Genomic DNA, 17,768 nt, shown 5'->3' with positions numbered 1-17,768 from the left:
TTGTTGAGTAACCATAGCAACACCTCACAGGGCTTGTCATTTTGTGGATAGAATGACAGTTTTGGTTGCATGATAAATGTGTGCCTTGGTGAATAGAGAGTGCATATGTGTGTTTGTGCTATTAACGATGTGCAGATGTGATGGTGTTTCTGAAACTAAGCAGAAGCTTATCTAATAGGCCTAACGTTACGTTTCATCATCTCTTCCGAAATCGCATAATGTGTCGCTTAAAACCTTCCAGAATGTTAAGAGATGGAAGTAATTTAGCGCAGAAAGAGGGGCCAATTAACTGTCTTTAACGGAAACATAGGCTACGGTAAAATATCTCATTCATACCACGTGGTGGGCTGGAAATAATGACATGCGACGAGAGTTTAACTCTATAGGCCCACTTTAACATATAAAGATGGTATATTCTTAATAATGATATTAATTATTAAGCTATTATCTTTTTTTTTTTTTTTTTTGACGTTCCCGCGAGTATACGGCGTAGGCTACCTCAATTTACTGGCAGCATTTCCCACATTATCTTCATATCGGGGATACAATCTCCTGAAGACCTTGTCTTTTTAGGACAAATATTTCCGTAACGATCTGTTGCTATGTTTGGGAAGCAAACAGGCCACGTTGCTACGTAAGATAACGTAAATGAACACTCATGAGAACGTAGCTCTCATGAGAACGGGAATCAATAGCTTGGCCTTAATATAGCCATATGCCTAGGCCTATATTCTCACAATAGGCTATGCCAACTCTATATATGGTAAATAATTAGAAATTTAGGCTATTAGAACCAACTGCTAGTGCACTTTTCGCAATTTCCAATTGTCAGAAGTTATGAACATTAAGCCTAGCCTACAATGACAGGGTTCGTTTAGATTCACGTATTATTTTAATATTGTAATGTAGGCAACACGTTATAATGTCTGAGATGTAGGCTATAGGCTATGCAAATTACAATTAGGTAGGCGTAGGCTATAAGAAAAACGATTATTTTTTATTATTTTTATGTGAGTAGGCTACATGAAAATAGGCTTGTCAACTTCAAAACAGTTGCAGATTTGATTTAAAGTAGCCTTGCATGATGCAGCACGTTTTTGTTTTCTTTTTTGTATCACAACGCAATTAAAGGGTCAATTCACTCAAAAATGAAAATTGTATTCCTTAAAGACAAAAATAACATTCTATTTTGTTATAACAAAATAAAATCGCGTAACATTACATCATATAGGCTACTTTTACTTTATACGATTCATAAAATGTCAATTTATGTTTCCTAGCTATTTTTTGCAATCAGACCTTAAAAACTGTTTAATAGCTAGGTACCATCACAAAAGGTACTTTTTGAGTATGTTTTCTAACATTAATGGTAATTAATTTCCCTGTCTCACAGGAATCATTGTATTATTTCGTAGTATCGCTTTAGAAAAAAATGCATGCAAAGCAGATACAAATGCGCACGACATTAGATTCTGCACTTCTTCAGCGCCGCCTCCACCATTTCGAGTGCATTTAGTGTCGCTAAAATATGACGCAAGACACGTCATTTTTCGTCGTCTAAATATCCTTCAGTTGTGTAATTTTCTGCAGCGACAAGGGAAACGTTCACAACAGTACAGCGTTTAACGCAAGATGTCTCTTTTACGTGTTTGCAGTACGACAGCTAGAGGATTTGTTAAGAGAGGATTGTTTTTAGAGTCGACTTATCCTGGTGAGTGTTTATTTGGATGCTTGCTTGCCCAATATGCGTCTAATTGTACTTATGTCACATTAATCTATATCATTTTCAACCTTCTTTATACTGATTACTGAGAATCATGTTGGAGTCTTACGAACAGCGACAGATTTGTTGAAATATTGCACTGCTGTCCCCTACAGCATATCATAGGACAGCAGGATATGCATCTGGTGGGGTGACCAAAGATAAAGAACCTTTAAAGAAAGCAAAAACGCCCCAAGGACGCTTTGACATGGACGAAAATGAGTCAAAATCTAAAGATGTCATTCAAAGTAAGAACACACGTCATCTCTGTTATACAGTTATATTATAATCGTTGAATAAATTACATAAAGGACAGAGAGCATCTATAAGGAAGGATAGGAACTGTATCTTTCTTTATATAATTATAATAATTAATTGTATAATTAATTATGACACAAAACGTTTGTTTAATTGGTTAAATTTCTCCTTTAACAGGATTTCCAGATGATGTGAATCCAGAGACTAAGGAGAAAGGTGGCCCCAGAGGCCCTGAACCTACACGATATGGTGACTGGGAAAGGAAGGGTCGTTGTATTGATTTTTAGATTTGGCTTGTTAAAATACTCAGATTTATTTATTTTACCATTTGAGTCATTTGAATGTAATCATTAATTCTGTAACAGATATAAATAAGAGAATTTCTGAACCAGAAATTATGTACGTCTCCCCTGATTGTATGGGCCTGCTATGTAGTAGTATGTAAGTGTGCAAAAGTAGTAACTACTTGTGTAGGTCTTTAATTGCCATTTTGATAAGAATCTGTGTGTCTGTGTACATACATACATACATACATACATACATACATACATACATATATATATATATATTAGGGGTGTACCGATTCGATACATATCAAGATAACTGAGCTCACGATACAATATTATTGCGATTCTTCAAGACATATGGTAAAAGGTTAACAAAAAATGTACTGTTGATTAAAATGCTACATTTGATATTACATTGTGGGTGTAAGTGAATAGGCTTGGACTTGGTGCTGGTAACCCAATGCACAGGACAATGGTGACACCAGGAAAGAAATAATCATTATTCTGAAGCTGAAAATACAGAATTATTTTAGACAAATATGCTTGAACTCCGTCACTGACTAGATATATTTAAAATAATGTCAGCAACTTTTTACACAAATATAATATCCAAAAAACTGTATACAAAAAAAAAAAAAAAATTGTGACACGATATATTGTTACACCCCATATATATATATATATATATATATATATATATATATATATATATATATATATATATGGGGTGTAACAATATATCGTGTCACAATATATTGCAATATTGCATATGTATATATGTGAAAGAGGGTAACACAGTGTCCAAAAGGTCTCTTTGAAGAATAAACATATTCATCCATAAAATGTAATAATAATTTATTTTGTCACATTTCAAACATTCATATAAAGTTTTGTCACAAGGACATTTATGTGTTTAGTATCGTGTAATTAGTTTTATTTTGTGAAAATAATAATATATTGTTTCCCTGCATATCTGCACATGAATTGCCATGGCTACAGGCAGTACCAAATCAGCCTTTAAGCAGAGAGGGGTTGAAAGTATAATCGGGGCACAGCAGCAAGCCTGGGAGGGATAGCCTGATCAGCATTTAAATGAACATTAATAACTCTGCAAAGACTACAGAACTGAACAGTGGTAGTTTGGATGATATGTTGCAGGGGATAATTCAAAGCACATTCAATAAATATACATTATACTTTGCTGTCCCTTGTGTTTTTTCTATGACTTGTTGAGAGACCTATTAAAGATTGTTGATAAACTATGATCTAATATAGCATGAAAAATAGCATTATTTTTAGCATACTGAATGTCTGTTTCCCCTTAAAATTTGGCCTATGCATTATTAAAGGTCATATTAGATTGTATTTAAATATTAAAATCATACAGCAATGCCATAATTTTAACGATATTTTTCAAATGTATTTTTTATTTGATATATTTTTTCTAGGTAATTTTTATGTTTATTTAAGGTTTTAACATTTTATTTGTAAAATTTGTTGTTAGAAATTGGCATGATTTCAGAATGTAGTGTTTAAGGTTTAATTCGTAATATAGTTGTATTATTATTATTTATTAGTCTTCTGTCAGGGTTTAAAATTTAGACATGCTTTCGCAAACAGGGTTGCAAGCTTATAATGTTACCCAGTTAATAGCTTTTGCCTAAGTAAACGATAGTCTATTAATCAGGTTTTAAACAAATGACAACATTCTATGATTTACACACGATCATAACTCCACCTTTCGCGTCAAACCGGCTACTCAACCTTCCTACACACACATACGTCACCAATGACGCAAAAGTCACAGTGGCCTCAAAATTTGGATTTCACAAAGCAAATGTTTGAGTTTTAAAATTACATAAAAATAATATTTCACTTAAATTTGATTAAATAGTCTCCCGGTTCCCCATTCACTGTATTTTAAAGCTATTTTAATCATCCCACTGTACTTCGTCTCAGTTGTTTCCGCTTCCGGTCAGTTCCTCCAATCGGCCATATTCCGCCGCTCAGTCTCAACCCAGTCACTGCTCTGTTGCCGTCAGCCCATCATAGTTTTATTTCACGGGGGATGGTCTTCCATTTATAACGATCCAAGTGAACAGAGTGAATTGGGGGAAAGACCGGTGATTTTATCCAGAGACGTTGACAGAAAACGGCCCGAGATGACGACTCGATCGGAGAGGGAAAAGGCTCAGAAACTGAATGAGCAGCATCAGGCCATTCTGTCCAAAATGCTGAGAGAGGATGATAACAAGTACTGCGCCGACTGCGAAGCCAAAGGTGAGATGATCTAAAACAAAATTCCACTATTCCTTACAACTCGCGTTTGATGTTTTGATCACCTGTACGCGTCAGGAGTCTCGTTGAACAGCCCGTTCAGGTTTCTGCTTCACGGTCCTGAGTCACCCGGAGAGAAAAAAGGCCATATCTGTGTGTCAAAAGCTGCCTATTTTGACAGCATATCGCATATGAATTGAATGATGCCCAGACCCTGGCGGCTCATTGTGCTTATATCCGGCGAATCACTATTCAGCCATGCGTCTTTGACCAAAACCATTACTAATGCATGAATGGAAAACCAGCCTGGAGTTGAACTAATCAGAAGGTTACTGTCAGCCTGACGTTTCATATTCAGGTGGTGCTATATAGGAGAGATTAACCTATGTATGTGTACCGGCTTTGATGATGATGACACAGATGTTTCATAATGGTTCACCTTAGCACAGTGCATACTACCCTATTATGTGTCCACAGGGACTAGGCCTATGTAGCCAAAAGTGATACTTGACCATTAAGCACAAGTGAAGTGAAAGCAGTGTTTTATTCTTGGTCATATCAATATCTTTCTTCAGATTGTAACCAGGCGACTGTAACCATAATAGCTGTTGAAGTGGGTGGTCTCACTGTGTTTTAGTTTAGGTGTGTTCACTTAAAGGTGGGGTAAGCGATATTTCAAAAACGCTGTTGGACATTGTTGATATTTGAAATCAACCCAAATAAACACACCCCTCTCTTCATTGGTACGCCTCCAAAACTCACCCTCCAATCCTAACCGCCCTGCTCCGAGTCGGTCTCGAAACCCGATCGCCGGTGTGGTGAACAAATGAGTCCTACTGAAGAGAGTCCGAGCTTAGGACCCAAGCAATCCGATTGGTTCAAAAAATGTTCTATGGCTTTAGTGCCTGGTTACAAATCATACAAAATCACTTTATTTTAGAAGACGTTTGTACTACATTATAACGAGTCATTAATGTATTTTAGCTTCTGTTTCATATACTAGTTTTTAACCGAAGCTATAGATTGTGAAATTAAACATTTCTCATTGTTTAGTGTGTTTTTTATTATTATAAATAAACAACATATTTGAGCTTCAAAAAACTACATTCTCGACTGAGAAACTCTTAAAACTACATTTCGTGAATCGTGACACAATAACTGTAGTATTTTTAAATTTCACGGTCTTTCTCCTCTGCTATTGACGCAACTTGAGATTTTAAATATTAGCTATAGAATATATACAATTTACATATACAATATACAATATACAATTTAATTTAATCTTACCTTGCATATAGCAGCGGGATTTAGCATTCTACATAAAGCTACCACATAATAACACTAAAACAGTTCACGTTAGCTACAAGTTGTCGTGAGAACAGATTTAGATCAGGCATACTAATGGGGTCCTAAGCTTGGACTCATCTTTTCAATAGGACTCATTTGTTCACCACACCGGCATGCGAGGTGAGTGCCCTAACTAGCAGTCGTCATTTCGACTCTCACTAGCTGGCCTCCGTTACGCGCACAATCCAAGAGTGGATGTCTGTTTATCATAGCAGAAGTGCAACAAAATAATGCTTCACGGAAAATAAAGTGCATATGATGAACGAACGACAAGGAATCACAAAAAAATGTATGTTCAGTCCACATTAGTAATTACAAACAAGAGTTTGTTGTTAGAGTTCCGCGTCTGTTTTATAACTCTTCATTTTCCATTGATATTCTTCTGAGCTTTTCTCTTTTTTATTGTGTCCCATCTCTATTTGTGCAGTCTTTCTTCAAATCTCCCTCTTGCTCATTCTCTTTTCCTCCACCGTCACCGCCCCCTAATGCTGATTGGCTACACAAGATTGTTGTTGTTGTTCGTGTGTCAGTCTGACTATCTTCCAAACAGCGTTTTTCAAATATCGCTTACCCCACCTTTAAAATAGTCATACTAAGTAGAAAATAGTCATAAATACTTATACTTTAATACTATAAAGTCAAGGTTTTTTTTGGAATGTTGCAGTCGTTATTATAAATTATTCAATCATGCATATAATTATTTTTTAATTCATGTGCCCTCATAATCTTTAATCAAAACAACTTTTACGATAACCTCAACAATAAAATCAAATTTTAGATGGACAAAATCAAGTTCCGCCTTTTTTGTTTTGTTCGAGAAGTCGTTGCACTCGGAAATACGTCACAATACGAAAGAAAAGACTATCGCACCTTCTGTTTCATGCCAACTTTAATGTGTGAAGCATGTTGAAGAAGACTAAAATAATGGTCAGATTTTAAACTCATCATGAAATGAATTCTAATTCTAATTTCCTATTATAATCTATTTTCCTGTTATCTATTTTGTAAGTGCGCGTCATAGATCTTATTGTGAACAATTTATTTGTGCATGTTTCATTATTTTAAAATGTTTTGACCTCATATTGTTCAATCTTAATGTCACAACTCGATATTCCGTCTGATCATTTATTCCTCTTAAACCCACCATCTTAAAATCCAATCAACAACCCCCACAGAACCAAGTTCTTTTCAATAATCAATTTCACTTGGATGTACTTCAGAATACAGAAGAAATTATTGGTTGCCATTTCCTTTTTATCATGGCTTTAATACGTCATTGTTATAATAAACATTGTCACAACAAGCAGGTCCTTTACTGTCACTTTGGTGTAGCTGTGTCTGTGTGCAGTTGTATTTGTAACATGGAGCTAAACATTGAGAACAAAATGCATTCTCATTTCCTTGCTTTTTTGTAATAGTGGCCGTACAGTGGCAGTGACATTGCTATATTTGCTAGCTACAATCTTACCAACAGATCCTGATGTAAGCTTATAGGTGGACTGCCACAAATTCAGTTGTGTTTTTCAGATCTTTACTTTAAATTCTGTTTTAATCCCTAAACAATGTCCCATTAGAAAGAGTACATCCCGGGTGGAATGTGAAGTAAAGGTGCTCAATGTTCTAGGGTTCATCATAGTCCATCAACAAAACACTGGATGACCATATTTTCCATTTCCATCGTCTGTTGTGTTATAAACCCTCTTCTGCCTTTCCATCAAGGTCCATTATCTCCATACAGAGCATATGAGAATATTTAGGCAGGAGGCAGTCTTCGGCTCTGCGGTGATGATGTCGCAGGCCAGCAGCTTCTCAAGCTGCCCTCTCAGCTTTCGTCTTAACCAGACCAGTTTCATCCACTCTGAGCTCTCCGGTGTCTTAAAGTGCAGCCACACCTCACTACTCATATTGCCTGGCCTCTTTCTGCCTCTCTCTTACACAATTCTAGTGCTGATGGGTGGAGTTTTGTAGCTTCATTTGCTTATGAATGACAGCCTTGAGAGAGTGTTAAAGTCAGCAGGAAATCAAAAACCAGCTCATTTAAATTACCCAAAAATCATAATTTACTCACCCTCATGTTTTTTCAAACCTGTATGACTTTCTTTCTTCTGTGGAACATACAATTTTTTCAGTGTGAACACACTGCTCACAACATACTACAAAATGGTATGGAGTATGCGATTTGGGATGCAAAAAACCTTCTTTTCTTTTCCACAGAAAGCAGATATCTGATATACTGTAGTTTCATTTTCATTTCATTCTGATACTGATACAGATATAGTTTTATTTTTAGCTTGACTTTATCTTTAATACTCTTTCTTGGTCTTACTGTAAACAATTAATCTGTGACCATTAAACCATTTTTGTACATTTTTCATCAAAATGTAGTTACTCCCTCAGAGGCTCCACCTCTGAATTAACTTTCCTGCTTGGCTGACATGCAGGCTATTGAGATTTGCATTGTTATGAAATGCCCTATTTTCAACATGTAGCCTAACCTATTTAACTGCTTATTGGTAAAATCAACTCCAAAGTAATTTTTTTTTGACTTGTTGAATATGGTTTCATTCAGAAATGTTGGACATTATGGGAGTAAAATGTGTTGTAAATAATGTTTCATGTTGGTTCACTCGACAGAGGCCAACTTTAAGGTTTAGTAAGCGATTTCTGAGAAATGCTGTTGAAAGAAGAGCACCACAACACACTTGTAGCCAATCAGCAGTAGGGGGCGTGTACACATGATGGGGGAGGAGAGAGTGAGCAAGAGGGAAATTTAGAGAAAGACTGTAGAAAGAGAGATGGCTGAGAGACATTACAAAAGAGAAAAAATCTGAAGAATATCACTGGAAAAAGAAGGCTTTAGAACCCACTTTAATATTAGAAAAGCTTTACAGCGCTGGAGACATAAGCAGCAAGGCCTGAAGCGGATGTTGAGGTTGTGTTGTTCCTGCTCCATACTATGTCTCACAGAAACAATATATTCTGTTGTTGTAATGTTAGCTATAGTAACAGGACACTTTTGAGTGTTATTGTTTGTCTGAAGCTGGTTTGCTGCTGGTGACTAACAACCAACTCTTGCTTGTATATACTCTCATGCATTCTATGTTAATTTTTTGTTTTTCCTTGTCATTATTTCGTCATCTTCACTTTATTTTTTGCAAAGCATTATTTTGCTTCGCTGCAGCTATGATAAAGATACATCCACTCTTGCACTGCGTTTTTGTGCATTTTTGGCCGGAGCAATGAAGGGAGGGGTGTGTAGCGTTGGGAATAAAAAATCGATTCCAATTCTGGAATGAGATACTTAAGCTTAGGAATCGGATACTTGTTATAAAATTAAAATGATCGATTCCTTTGTGTGCGTTTTAATATGACTTTAAACCATTCAAGTGCAAGGAGTCCCGGGTTGCACACACATCCAAAATGTGCGCACAGAAAGCCGCCTCTCATACCGAGTATTGAGCGATACTGAAATGCATTCTCTTTAGGGCTGCACGATATTGAAGAAAATTGCAATATGCGATAACTCATTAAATAATGCAATATTCGATATGCGATATGATAATGCTTAAAGTTTGTAAAATAAACTTAAATTATCTTTAAAATATATTAAAAATTATATAGCCTACATCAGTGTTTCACATTCTTTTTGTGACAAGAACATGTAACATCCCTACAACTTCTGAAGTGAACAGCAGTGTTTTGCTGTAGCATAAGAAGTAAGAGTTATTTTAACATCAGTGTAAACCACGGGGTTTAGGGTTTCAGGCAGGCCTACATTACGTTTATTTAAAGGGATACTTCACCTCTGGAAAAATGAATGTGTATTTAAAATAGTTCATTTATGTAGAAGAAATGTGATATTATTTTTGAATTTGGAGCTTTCTAGACTGAGAAAAGCCAGAAAATGTATTTTTGGCTTATGTGGATGAAAGACAACAACTCCCAAAATGCACTTGCTTCACTGCCCTAGGAGGCCACTCCCAAGCCACGCCTACCGTATAAGAGAGCGCAGTTGAAAACAACAAGGCTAGGCTTCTAGTGAGTCTCCGTGACGAGTCTGCCCGGGATTTCGAGATCGCCCAAAATGTCCAGGATTCGGCTTTTGCATTCTACAGTCGCCATTCATTATGTTTACTGTGGCGAGCAGGACGAGGCTGAGGGCCGCGGGAGAACGGCGTGAGGCCGGTGGCGTGATTACTGAGACGCACCGGTCTCGTATCTCTCATGGAGGAGCGGGAATTTTCTTTGCAATGTTAAAACGCACATCAACCGATCACTAAAGTTTTGCAAGCACCGGTGGGTCGAGAATGTAGCGGAAAGAGGATTGCAGCTCTGGCCGCATGTGAAACGATACAGCATATTATGCCGCGTTCCAGGCAACCTGTAACCCGTGTTTTTCCAACTCGTAACTGGGAGTACATCGATCTAGTACGAGTTCACGGGTGGGAAGTCACGGGTTTGACTGCCGTTCCAGTGCACTTTCACGGGTATAAGGTTGGAAAAACACGGATTACAGGTTGCCTGGAACGCGGCATTAGCCTACGTCTGTCTCCTGCACGTGAGAGGAGAGAAGAAAACGAGTAAATGTCAGTTCAATTGTAAGTTCATTCTTTATGTGCTTAGGAGTGTGCAATATTGTCTATGAACTATGATGATATTGTAATCATTGTTTTAACTATGTACGAGGCACTGCGAGTGCGAGCTGACATCGCGTTTCTCTCATGCTTGCTTTCACTGCGTGATGTGTCAGTGCAGTTATAGATGTCCCCATAAGTTTTTGTCTTATATTTATATCATATTATGTTGTCATATTAGAATATCACATGAGCAAGAGTGCCGTTTTCCTGTGCATAATTGCAAATGTGCTATTTATTTTATACAACAGTTAAATTAACAATAAAGTTAACATTGTGAGTTACTTTTTGGACACAATATTGTCAATTTTCACTTTATATCGCCGACGAGAATTTCATAATGAAGCCGTAGTCCAACAGACATCGATGATTTTTTTATTTATTAAATAAAATCCGCGTTTTGAACGAATAATTTTAACGATTCAATGAACAATCACTTGTTTTTCTGAATGAATCAGCCGTTTGAACGAATCGGTTGAAATTACTCCAACTTAACAATTACTCCTCGCTTATTAAGACAGTGACTTGCCGCCACCTACTGGTGGTTTTAGTTTCATATTTAAAGTATCTTTTAATTAAAACGTTAAAATTATGAATAATTTCATGTAAATATTGAATAGCTTTATTTATGCAATTTTAAATGAAGTGTAAAATAGTAGGCTAATGGCAGTTTTGATGCCGCTTCTGTGTCAGCTCTAATGTTGACTGACATTTTCAGGAATACATGGTCATGGAAATGTGCCGAAAAGGCATGGAAATGTCATGGAAATGTCATGGAAAAGTATTGGTTAAAATGTGTATGAACCCTGTCACTTGTTTAGCGTTCATGTAAACACTACATTCAGATTCACCAATCGGAAATTAATTCAGTTATATTGAAACAAAAGGTGTGCATGTAAACAATGAATGGCGACTGCAGAAAGCAAAAGCCGAATCCCAGACATTTTGGACGATCTCGAAGGCCGGACATGTCCGGCAAAAAGAGGATGGTAACCCCTACTACTCAGCTTTCTCCACAGAGCAAGAGCCTGCTAGCTTAGCTTCCAAAGAAAGACGGCTGACACTGTGTACATTCTGTGAGTGAGATCCCACCCTCTATGGGCGGGTTGGAAACGTGCGGAACGAGCTACTACTACTGGCTGTAGTCTCTAGCCTCTGGCCAAAAAATCCTCCGATGACGCAAAATGACGATTTCTCATCTCAGGGGGATATGAGGGAGGAAAGCACGGTAATTCGAAAATACTACAGGTTTTCTACTAATACAAAGCTTAATGCTAAATCCTGAAGTATTCCTTTAACAACAGAAACTGAATAATCAAATGTAAAAATAAAACACTGCTTAGTTTTCACTGTATGCATTAAATATACTGATTCTTATTAAAGCTACAAAAGTTATTCATCCAAGAGCAGTGAGTGACTTTCTCTTTTTCTTTTGTTATTGCAAGCCGTTGTGATATGCATATCGCGATATACATTTGCAATATTTCGATAATTTCGATACATTGTGCAGCCCTAAGTCTCTTCCACATGTTTTTGCCCTTGAATGGACAAATACACACAAAAATGTCACAATATTCTCGCAAACAGTCATTTATGTCTTAAGTGAAAGGTAAACATTGCAGCTTTTTTCCATATGTTTGTGCCATCGCAACTTTGACTCCACATGGATGTAGAATTGAGAGACTGCCATGAACTTCTGCTCTGTCAAGTAAAGTAGGAGAGGAAATATATGGAGTGCAGTAGATGTTGTGAGCGTGGCACTGCAGGACCTGCTGGTTCTAGCCGATGGATCTGATTAAATGTGACAGAATAGTAGGGATTGGTCAGACATGGCTGGGCACAGTGTGTCCAGAGGCTTTTATTTATTTTGTGCGGTGCTGCTCTCTCTCTGCCTGATGCACTATGCCGGCATGCAGAACACCACTGGAGAATGATGACCCTATGTTTAGGGCTATATTTGCTTTGTGTGTGAAGATTTTGTGTTAGCCTGAGTGTCATACACACACGCTTTCAGTCTTTGTGTTTATTTGCATTTCTGTGTTGGCTTATTTTACACTTAGTGAAAGCGGTTTGCCCCAGCTGCAGAGCGTTAGATATACCCGTCTTTTGGAGCTTGGGGCACCTCTGAGCCACACACACATGAGACTCATGTAACATGCCTGTTGTCTGGCGATAAGAACAGCCTTTATTTTTCGGTAGGTCACCTACATTTGTGCTGTGGGGCGAATGCTGCTGTTATTGAGGTCATGCATTATAATCTTTATTGGCTGCTCAATCTGTCAGAAGGTATTGACTACGACAAGAAGAAATTGTTGAATAAAGTCTTTATTTTTGTTTGTTTTTTTGTACACAAAGTATTGTGCAGATATTTAGAGGTGCAGGTATGTCGTCACTTTGTAGGCCAATCTGCAGTTAGCATCACGCTGGTTCCCTCAACAAAAACCCAATAGAATTTTCCCATAGGCTTTTGGATTATCGCAAAAAACAAGCTCTGTGATCAACAAAAGTTTGATATTTGCTCGTTTTGTCCATCAAGATTAATTTCACAAATGAACAACTTTTTAAAAACAATTTCCCCAGAAAGTTTGAGTTAGAATAGTTTATAAGACACAACAAGGCTGTAAAAGCGGACTAAGTTTACCTGTTCGGCGTGATGACATTTAATCTCCCCGACTGACTCCCATTTAGCCAGCTTGAAATAAATCACGAGTAGGGTAATACTGATGTATTTGTCATAGAATAAAACGTGAAAGTGTCTTGAGCTTGTTCACCGCAGACCTTATTTCAGCCATTTAACCAAATCCCATTGACTTCCGGACGATGGAAATGCTAACACTCATTTCCGCGTTTTGGCCTACAAAGTGATGTCACACCTGCACCACTCTATGGGTGATGTGATTAGTCGGTGTCATAGACGTCGTATTTTAGCTACCTCACACTTAGTGATCATCATCTGTATTGTTAATGATGATAAGCATTCATTATCAGTCATTTTACTGTGGTTAGATGCATCAAAACACACAGATTGTTGTAGTCGAATCAGCCAATGGAAAATAAATATATACACATTCTATCATAGCATATCTATTTAGCTATAGCCATCAACCAGCAAGCAGTGAGTGTGCTCACATGAGCTTTTTTTTTGTGAAACTCTGTGGGCATAGATTCTGGGAATGCCTCTGGGCAGTTCTAGTAATGAGTAATGATTCAATCATAACTGCAGGCCTCAAGACAGAAGACAGCAGAGAGTACTGAAGTGTGTGTGTGTGTGTGTGTGTGTGTGTGTGTGTACCTGTGTGTGTGTGTACCTGTGTGTGTGTGTACCTGTGTGTGTGTGTACCTGTGTGTGTGTGTACCTGTGTGTGTGTGTACCTGTGTGTGTGTGTACCTGTACCTGTACCTGTACCTGTACCTGTACCTGTACCTGTACCTGTTTTTCTATCCCGGTGGGGACTTCAACCTGAATGCACACAGACTCATGGGGACTCGTGTCACAGTGGGGACCTAAATAGAGGTCCCCATGGGTAAACAAGCTTATAAATCATACAGAATGAGTTTTTTTGGAAATGTAAAAATGCAGAAAGTTTCCTGTGATGGGTAGGTTTAGGGGTAGGGTTAGTGTAAGGAGATAGAATATACCGTTTGTACAGTATAAAAACCATTAAGTCTATGGAGAGTCCCCACAAAGATAGTAAACCAGACATGTGTGTGTGTGTCCTTCCTGCTTTAAGTGCTGATAGAGGTGTATATGTGTGTGCTGTATTGGTTTTGCATTGTGTCTGGCAACTGGAGAGTGTTGAGAGAAGTGTCTATTTGATAGTCTCCCCATCTTTTACTTCCTCTGCGCACACACACACACACACACACACACGCGCAGGACAGACAGGAAATGTGCTCTTGTACTTCCTCCTGTGTGCTCTCTTTCACACTGTCGCTCACAGAGATAAGAACTGCTGAAAGCCTGTGTCAACATCTTTGTGTTTTGGTAATTTATATATTTTCCAGAAGTTATGTTTTGATTAAGAGAGAGTGTGTATTTGAAAAACCTGAGAGTAAAAATATTAGGGCTGTCAACTGTATGTGATTAATTGTGATTTAAAAAAAATAAAACTGCAATAAAAATGCAATTAATCACATTCAGTTGACAGCCCTAATATTTTTACTCTCAGGTTTTTCAAATACACACTCTCTCTTAATCAAAACATAACTTCTGGAAAATATATAAATTACTCCCGACTCACCCTAAAATACCACGGTACCACAACTTGATTGAAAAATAGTTTGCTGTGAAGTGTATACATAGGCTTATGTTAATTGATATGAAAACAAAACAAACATTAAACACTACAAGTTTGTGGTCTGTAATTTTTTTTTAATAAATTTTTTTTTTTTTTTTTTTAGCAAGAAAACATTAAATTGATAAAGTAACATTAAAGATATTTATACTGTTTCAAAAGAATCCTGGAAAAATTTGAAAATATATAATACAAAAATTAAGCAGCACAGCTGTTTGTTACATTAATGATAATAATACATGTTTTTGGGGAAGCAAATCAGCATATTAAAATGATTTCTGAAGAACTGTGTGACTAAAGACTGGAGTAATGATGCTTTGCATTCAGCTTTGCATCACAAGAATAAATTACATTTGAATACAGTAAACTTTTTTTTTTAAACTGTAATAATAGTTTACAATATTACATGTATATTTGATCAAATAAATGCAGCCTTGGTGAGCATAAGAGACTTCTTTCAAAAACTTTCAATCTTCCGACCTCAAACCTTTGAACTGTAGTAACAGCAAATACTGATATGTAATTATTTGGAATATCATGTAAAGTAATTTGATTAGTTTTTAATTGATTGACAGCCCTAATACCAGTGTATATTAATGTAGTATGTTTAGACAACCCTTCATTGTAGGCAATATCTGACCTGCATTCCTAGAAGGAACATTTCCCCTGCTACATGAAACAATGCTGAGTCTTTTCCTCTCTGTCAAGAATGATGTGCATGATCACTATCGCTGTTGGTGCATTTCTAGAAATGCCTGCTATAGCAGCTGCTGTCTTTCCTTTGGGCTGGATACTCCACTTCTGGCGGACACACTGAGGAGTCGTTCATGCTCAGGCTGTGTCTAAACATGCTTTTGCAATAACTGGAAAAGAGATGATGTCATTTGCAAATGACTTATGACCAGAGTAATTACAGACTGACAAAAGCATGAAGTGCCTTTAGACTTTTGGTCCGTTGATTCTTTTATTTTCCAGGGTTTTGGAATCTGCATATTTTTTTAGAATTTTGATTTATGAAAGCTGAGTGTGAAAAGAAATCTGTGGAATTTCAGGGAATGTATTTAAATATAGAAAACGTGTTGGTAGCTGAACACATTTTATTAGACACAAATATTTAATAAAGCTGCTCCTTAAATATTTATTAAATGTTTTGACAAATTTAATAAGTACTTCGACAGTGATCTGTGGATTTTTTGCAGACTTTTTGTTGTTGTTTTGTTTAAGATTTTTTTGGTGATTTTTGCCTTTATTGTGATAGGATAGTATAGAGTGGACAGGAAGCGAGGTGGGAGAGAGACAGGGGACGGGAAAGGTCCACGAGCCGGGATTCGAACTCGGGTCACCCGAAGCACAACGGCGCCATATGTCAGCACGCTGCCCATGAGGCTATCGGTGCCGACTTTTTGCAGACTTAAAGGGGAAGTTCACCCAAAAATGAAAATGATGGAAAAAAAAAAGTGATTCCAAAACTGTGACTTCTTTTTTTTTTTTTTTTTTTTTGCAGAACATAAAAGATATTTTTAAAATGTTGGTTACCAATCAGTTTTAGTTCCTGTTTACTTCCATTTTATGGACAAAAATTACAATGCAATGGAAGTTCTGTTCAACATATTTCAAAATATCTTCATGTTCTGCAGAAGATAGAAAGTCACGAGTTTAAAAAGGCATGAGGGTGAGTAGAGAATGACAGAATTTGTATATTTTGGTTGACTGTCATAGCAGATTTGTTAAATGTACTGAATGTAACATGACATTTAGAAATGAGGCTTCTTCCTTATAGGACTTTATTTCTAGATGTCTGTTTCATTGTTACCTCTAATCAGGTGTTTAAAGAATAATTCAATAAAAGCTACAATCAATTTAGGGACTTGCATATATGCGTCTCATCCAGTGCTTCGTTTTGCCCAAATATTAGCCTGCTGGTTTACTGGCGGCTCCACCAGCTGGAGTGGTTTCGGTTAGAGCAGCTGTTTTATGATGCTTTTCAGACAGATTCCATTCCACTCAAAGCCTGGATCAAATTGGGCCGCGTCCGGATGTCACTTTGGAGCCTGTGACTTCCGAGACTTCGGAAGAGTGATCCGAGAGTGTTGGTGGTGACCAATTGTATCATGGCCAGTTCAATTGGTAAACTTTCAGTCTAAGTTGGTGTTGTTGAGAGTCTCTTCATTCAGATAAAGAAATAATAGTTACTTATAGGGTGGTGGTAAATTATGAATATTTGAATATATTAAAGAGCTTAAAAGCCTGTCTGCCCTTCCTCTCATTAAATTGATGGTGTCTTTAAGTGGTCTGGATGAGTATAATTGTGTATGTGAATAACGCTCAGCGTGTTTAAGTACTTTCCTTTAGTTTGTCAGCAGGTGGTGCAAGAGAGACATTCGTTTGTTTGGCTTACAGCATAAGTATGTGGTTAAACTGTTGACTAGATTTATGTTCATTGTGGTGACGTTTTGGCTTAGTTCTCCCCGCTCTGTGGATGAAACCCTGTTGCTACAGTCTTAGCTGAATAACGATGGGAATTTAGCCTTTTGTGTCTTTGGCAGTGATTAATTTAAGCAGAGCTCGCTGGGCCTTTATCTCATAAAGAGCATGAGGCTGTGTTCCAAATGAAACACTAGTGTACTACTGCACAGTATACACTATATATACTTAGTATGTGAAAACAAAGGTAGTATGCAAAATTTTGCATGAAAGTTAGCCTTGTGTTGTCTAGGGGTGTGTTTTATTGGGGGGAAAGGAGGAGATTTTGTTGATAAAAATTAGACAATATTTGTGTACATTTGTAGGTGTAAGTTTGAGCACCAAATCAGCATATAATAATGATTTCTGAAGGATCATGTGACACTGAAGACCGAAGTAATAGCTGCTGAAAATAATTATTTAATTGAAAATAATTAAAAAATAT

The 17,768-nt window shown here is 37.1% G+C and overlaps 2 protein-coding genes across 3 annotated transcripts in view; both read left to right on the top strand.

Annotated features, from left to right (window-relative positions):
• The first annotated feature begins 105 nt into the window (after nt 1–105).
• sdhaf4 (succinate dehydrogenase complex assembly factor 4) lies at nt 106–3,503 on the top strand. The gene is made up of 3 exons (XM_084092707.1): nt 106–1,711; nt 1,879–2,010; nt 2,198–3,503. Exons 1-3 carry the CDS (start codon nt 1,633–1,635, stop codon nt 2,305–2,307), a joined length of 321 nt encoding a protein of 106 aa, XP_083948833.1. The 5' UTR covers nt 106–1,632; the 3' UTR covers nt 2,308–3,503.
• Nucleotides 3,504–4,293: 790 nt separating this feature from the next.
• smap1 (small ArfGAP 1) overlaps nt 4,294–17,768 on the top strand; it is a 107,802-nt gene continuing 94,327 nt past the window's right edge. For both annotated transcript variants that reach the window (XM_084093882.1, XM_084093881.1), the window contains exon 1: nt 4,294–4,587. In XM_084093882.1, coding sequence (XP_083950008.1) covers nt 4,470–4,587 — 118 coding nt within the window. In that variant the 5' untranslated portion in view covers nt 4,294–4,469. The remainder of the gene's footprint in view (nt 4,588–17,768) is intronic.

Source organism: Abramis brama (assembly GCF_963993115.1).
Source record: "Abramis brama genome assembly, chromosome: 19".
In the NCBI taxonomy this organism is placed as follows: Eukaryota; Metazoa; Chordata; class Actinopteri; order Cypriniformes; family Leuciscidae; genus Abramis; species Abramis brama.
This window is presented reverse-complemented; position numbering and strand designations above follow the sequence as displayed.

Coding starts and splice junctions, on each gene's coding strand:
- sdhaf4 (XM_084092707.1), top strand. CDS start 1,633: ATGTCTCTTTTACGTGTTTGCAGTACGACAGCTAGAGGATTTGTTAAG. Junction 1,712..1,878: donor TTTAGAGTCGACTTATCCTG/GTGAGTGTTTAT, acceptor TGTCCCCTACAG/CATATCATAGGACAGCAGGA. Junction 2,011..2,197: donor ATCTAAAGATGTCATTCAAA/GTAAGAACACAC, acceptor CTCCTTTAACAG/GATTTCCAGATGATGTGAAT.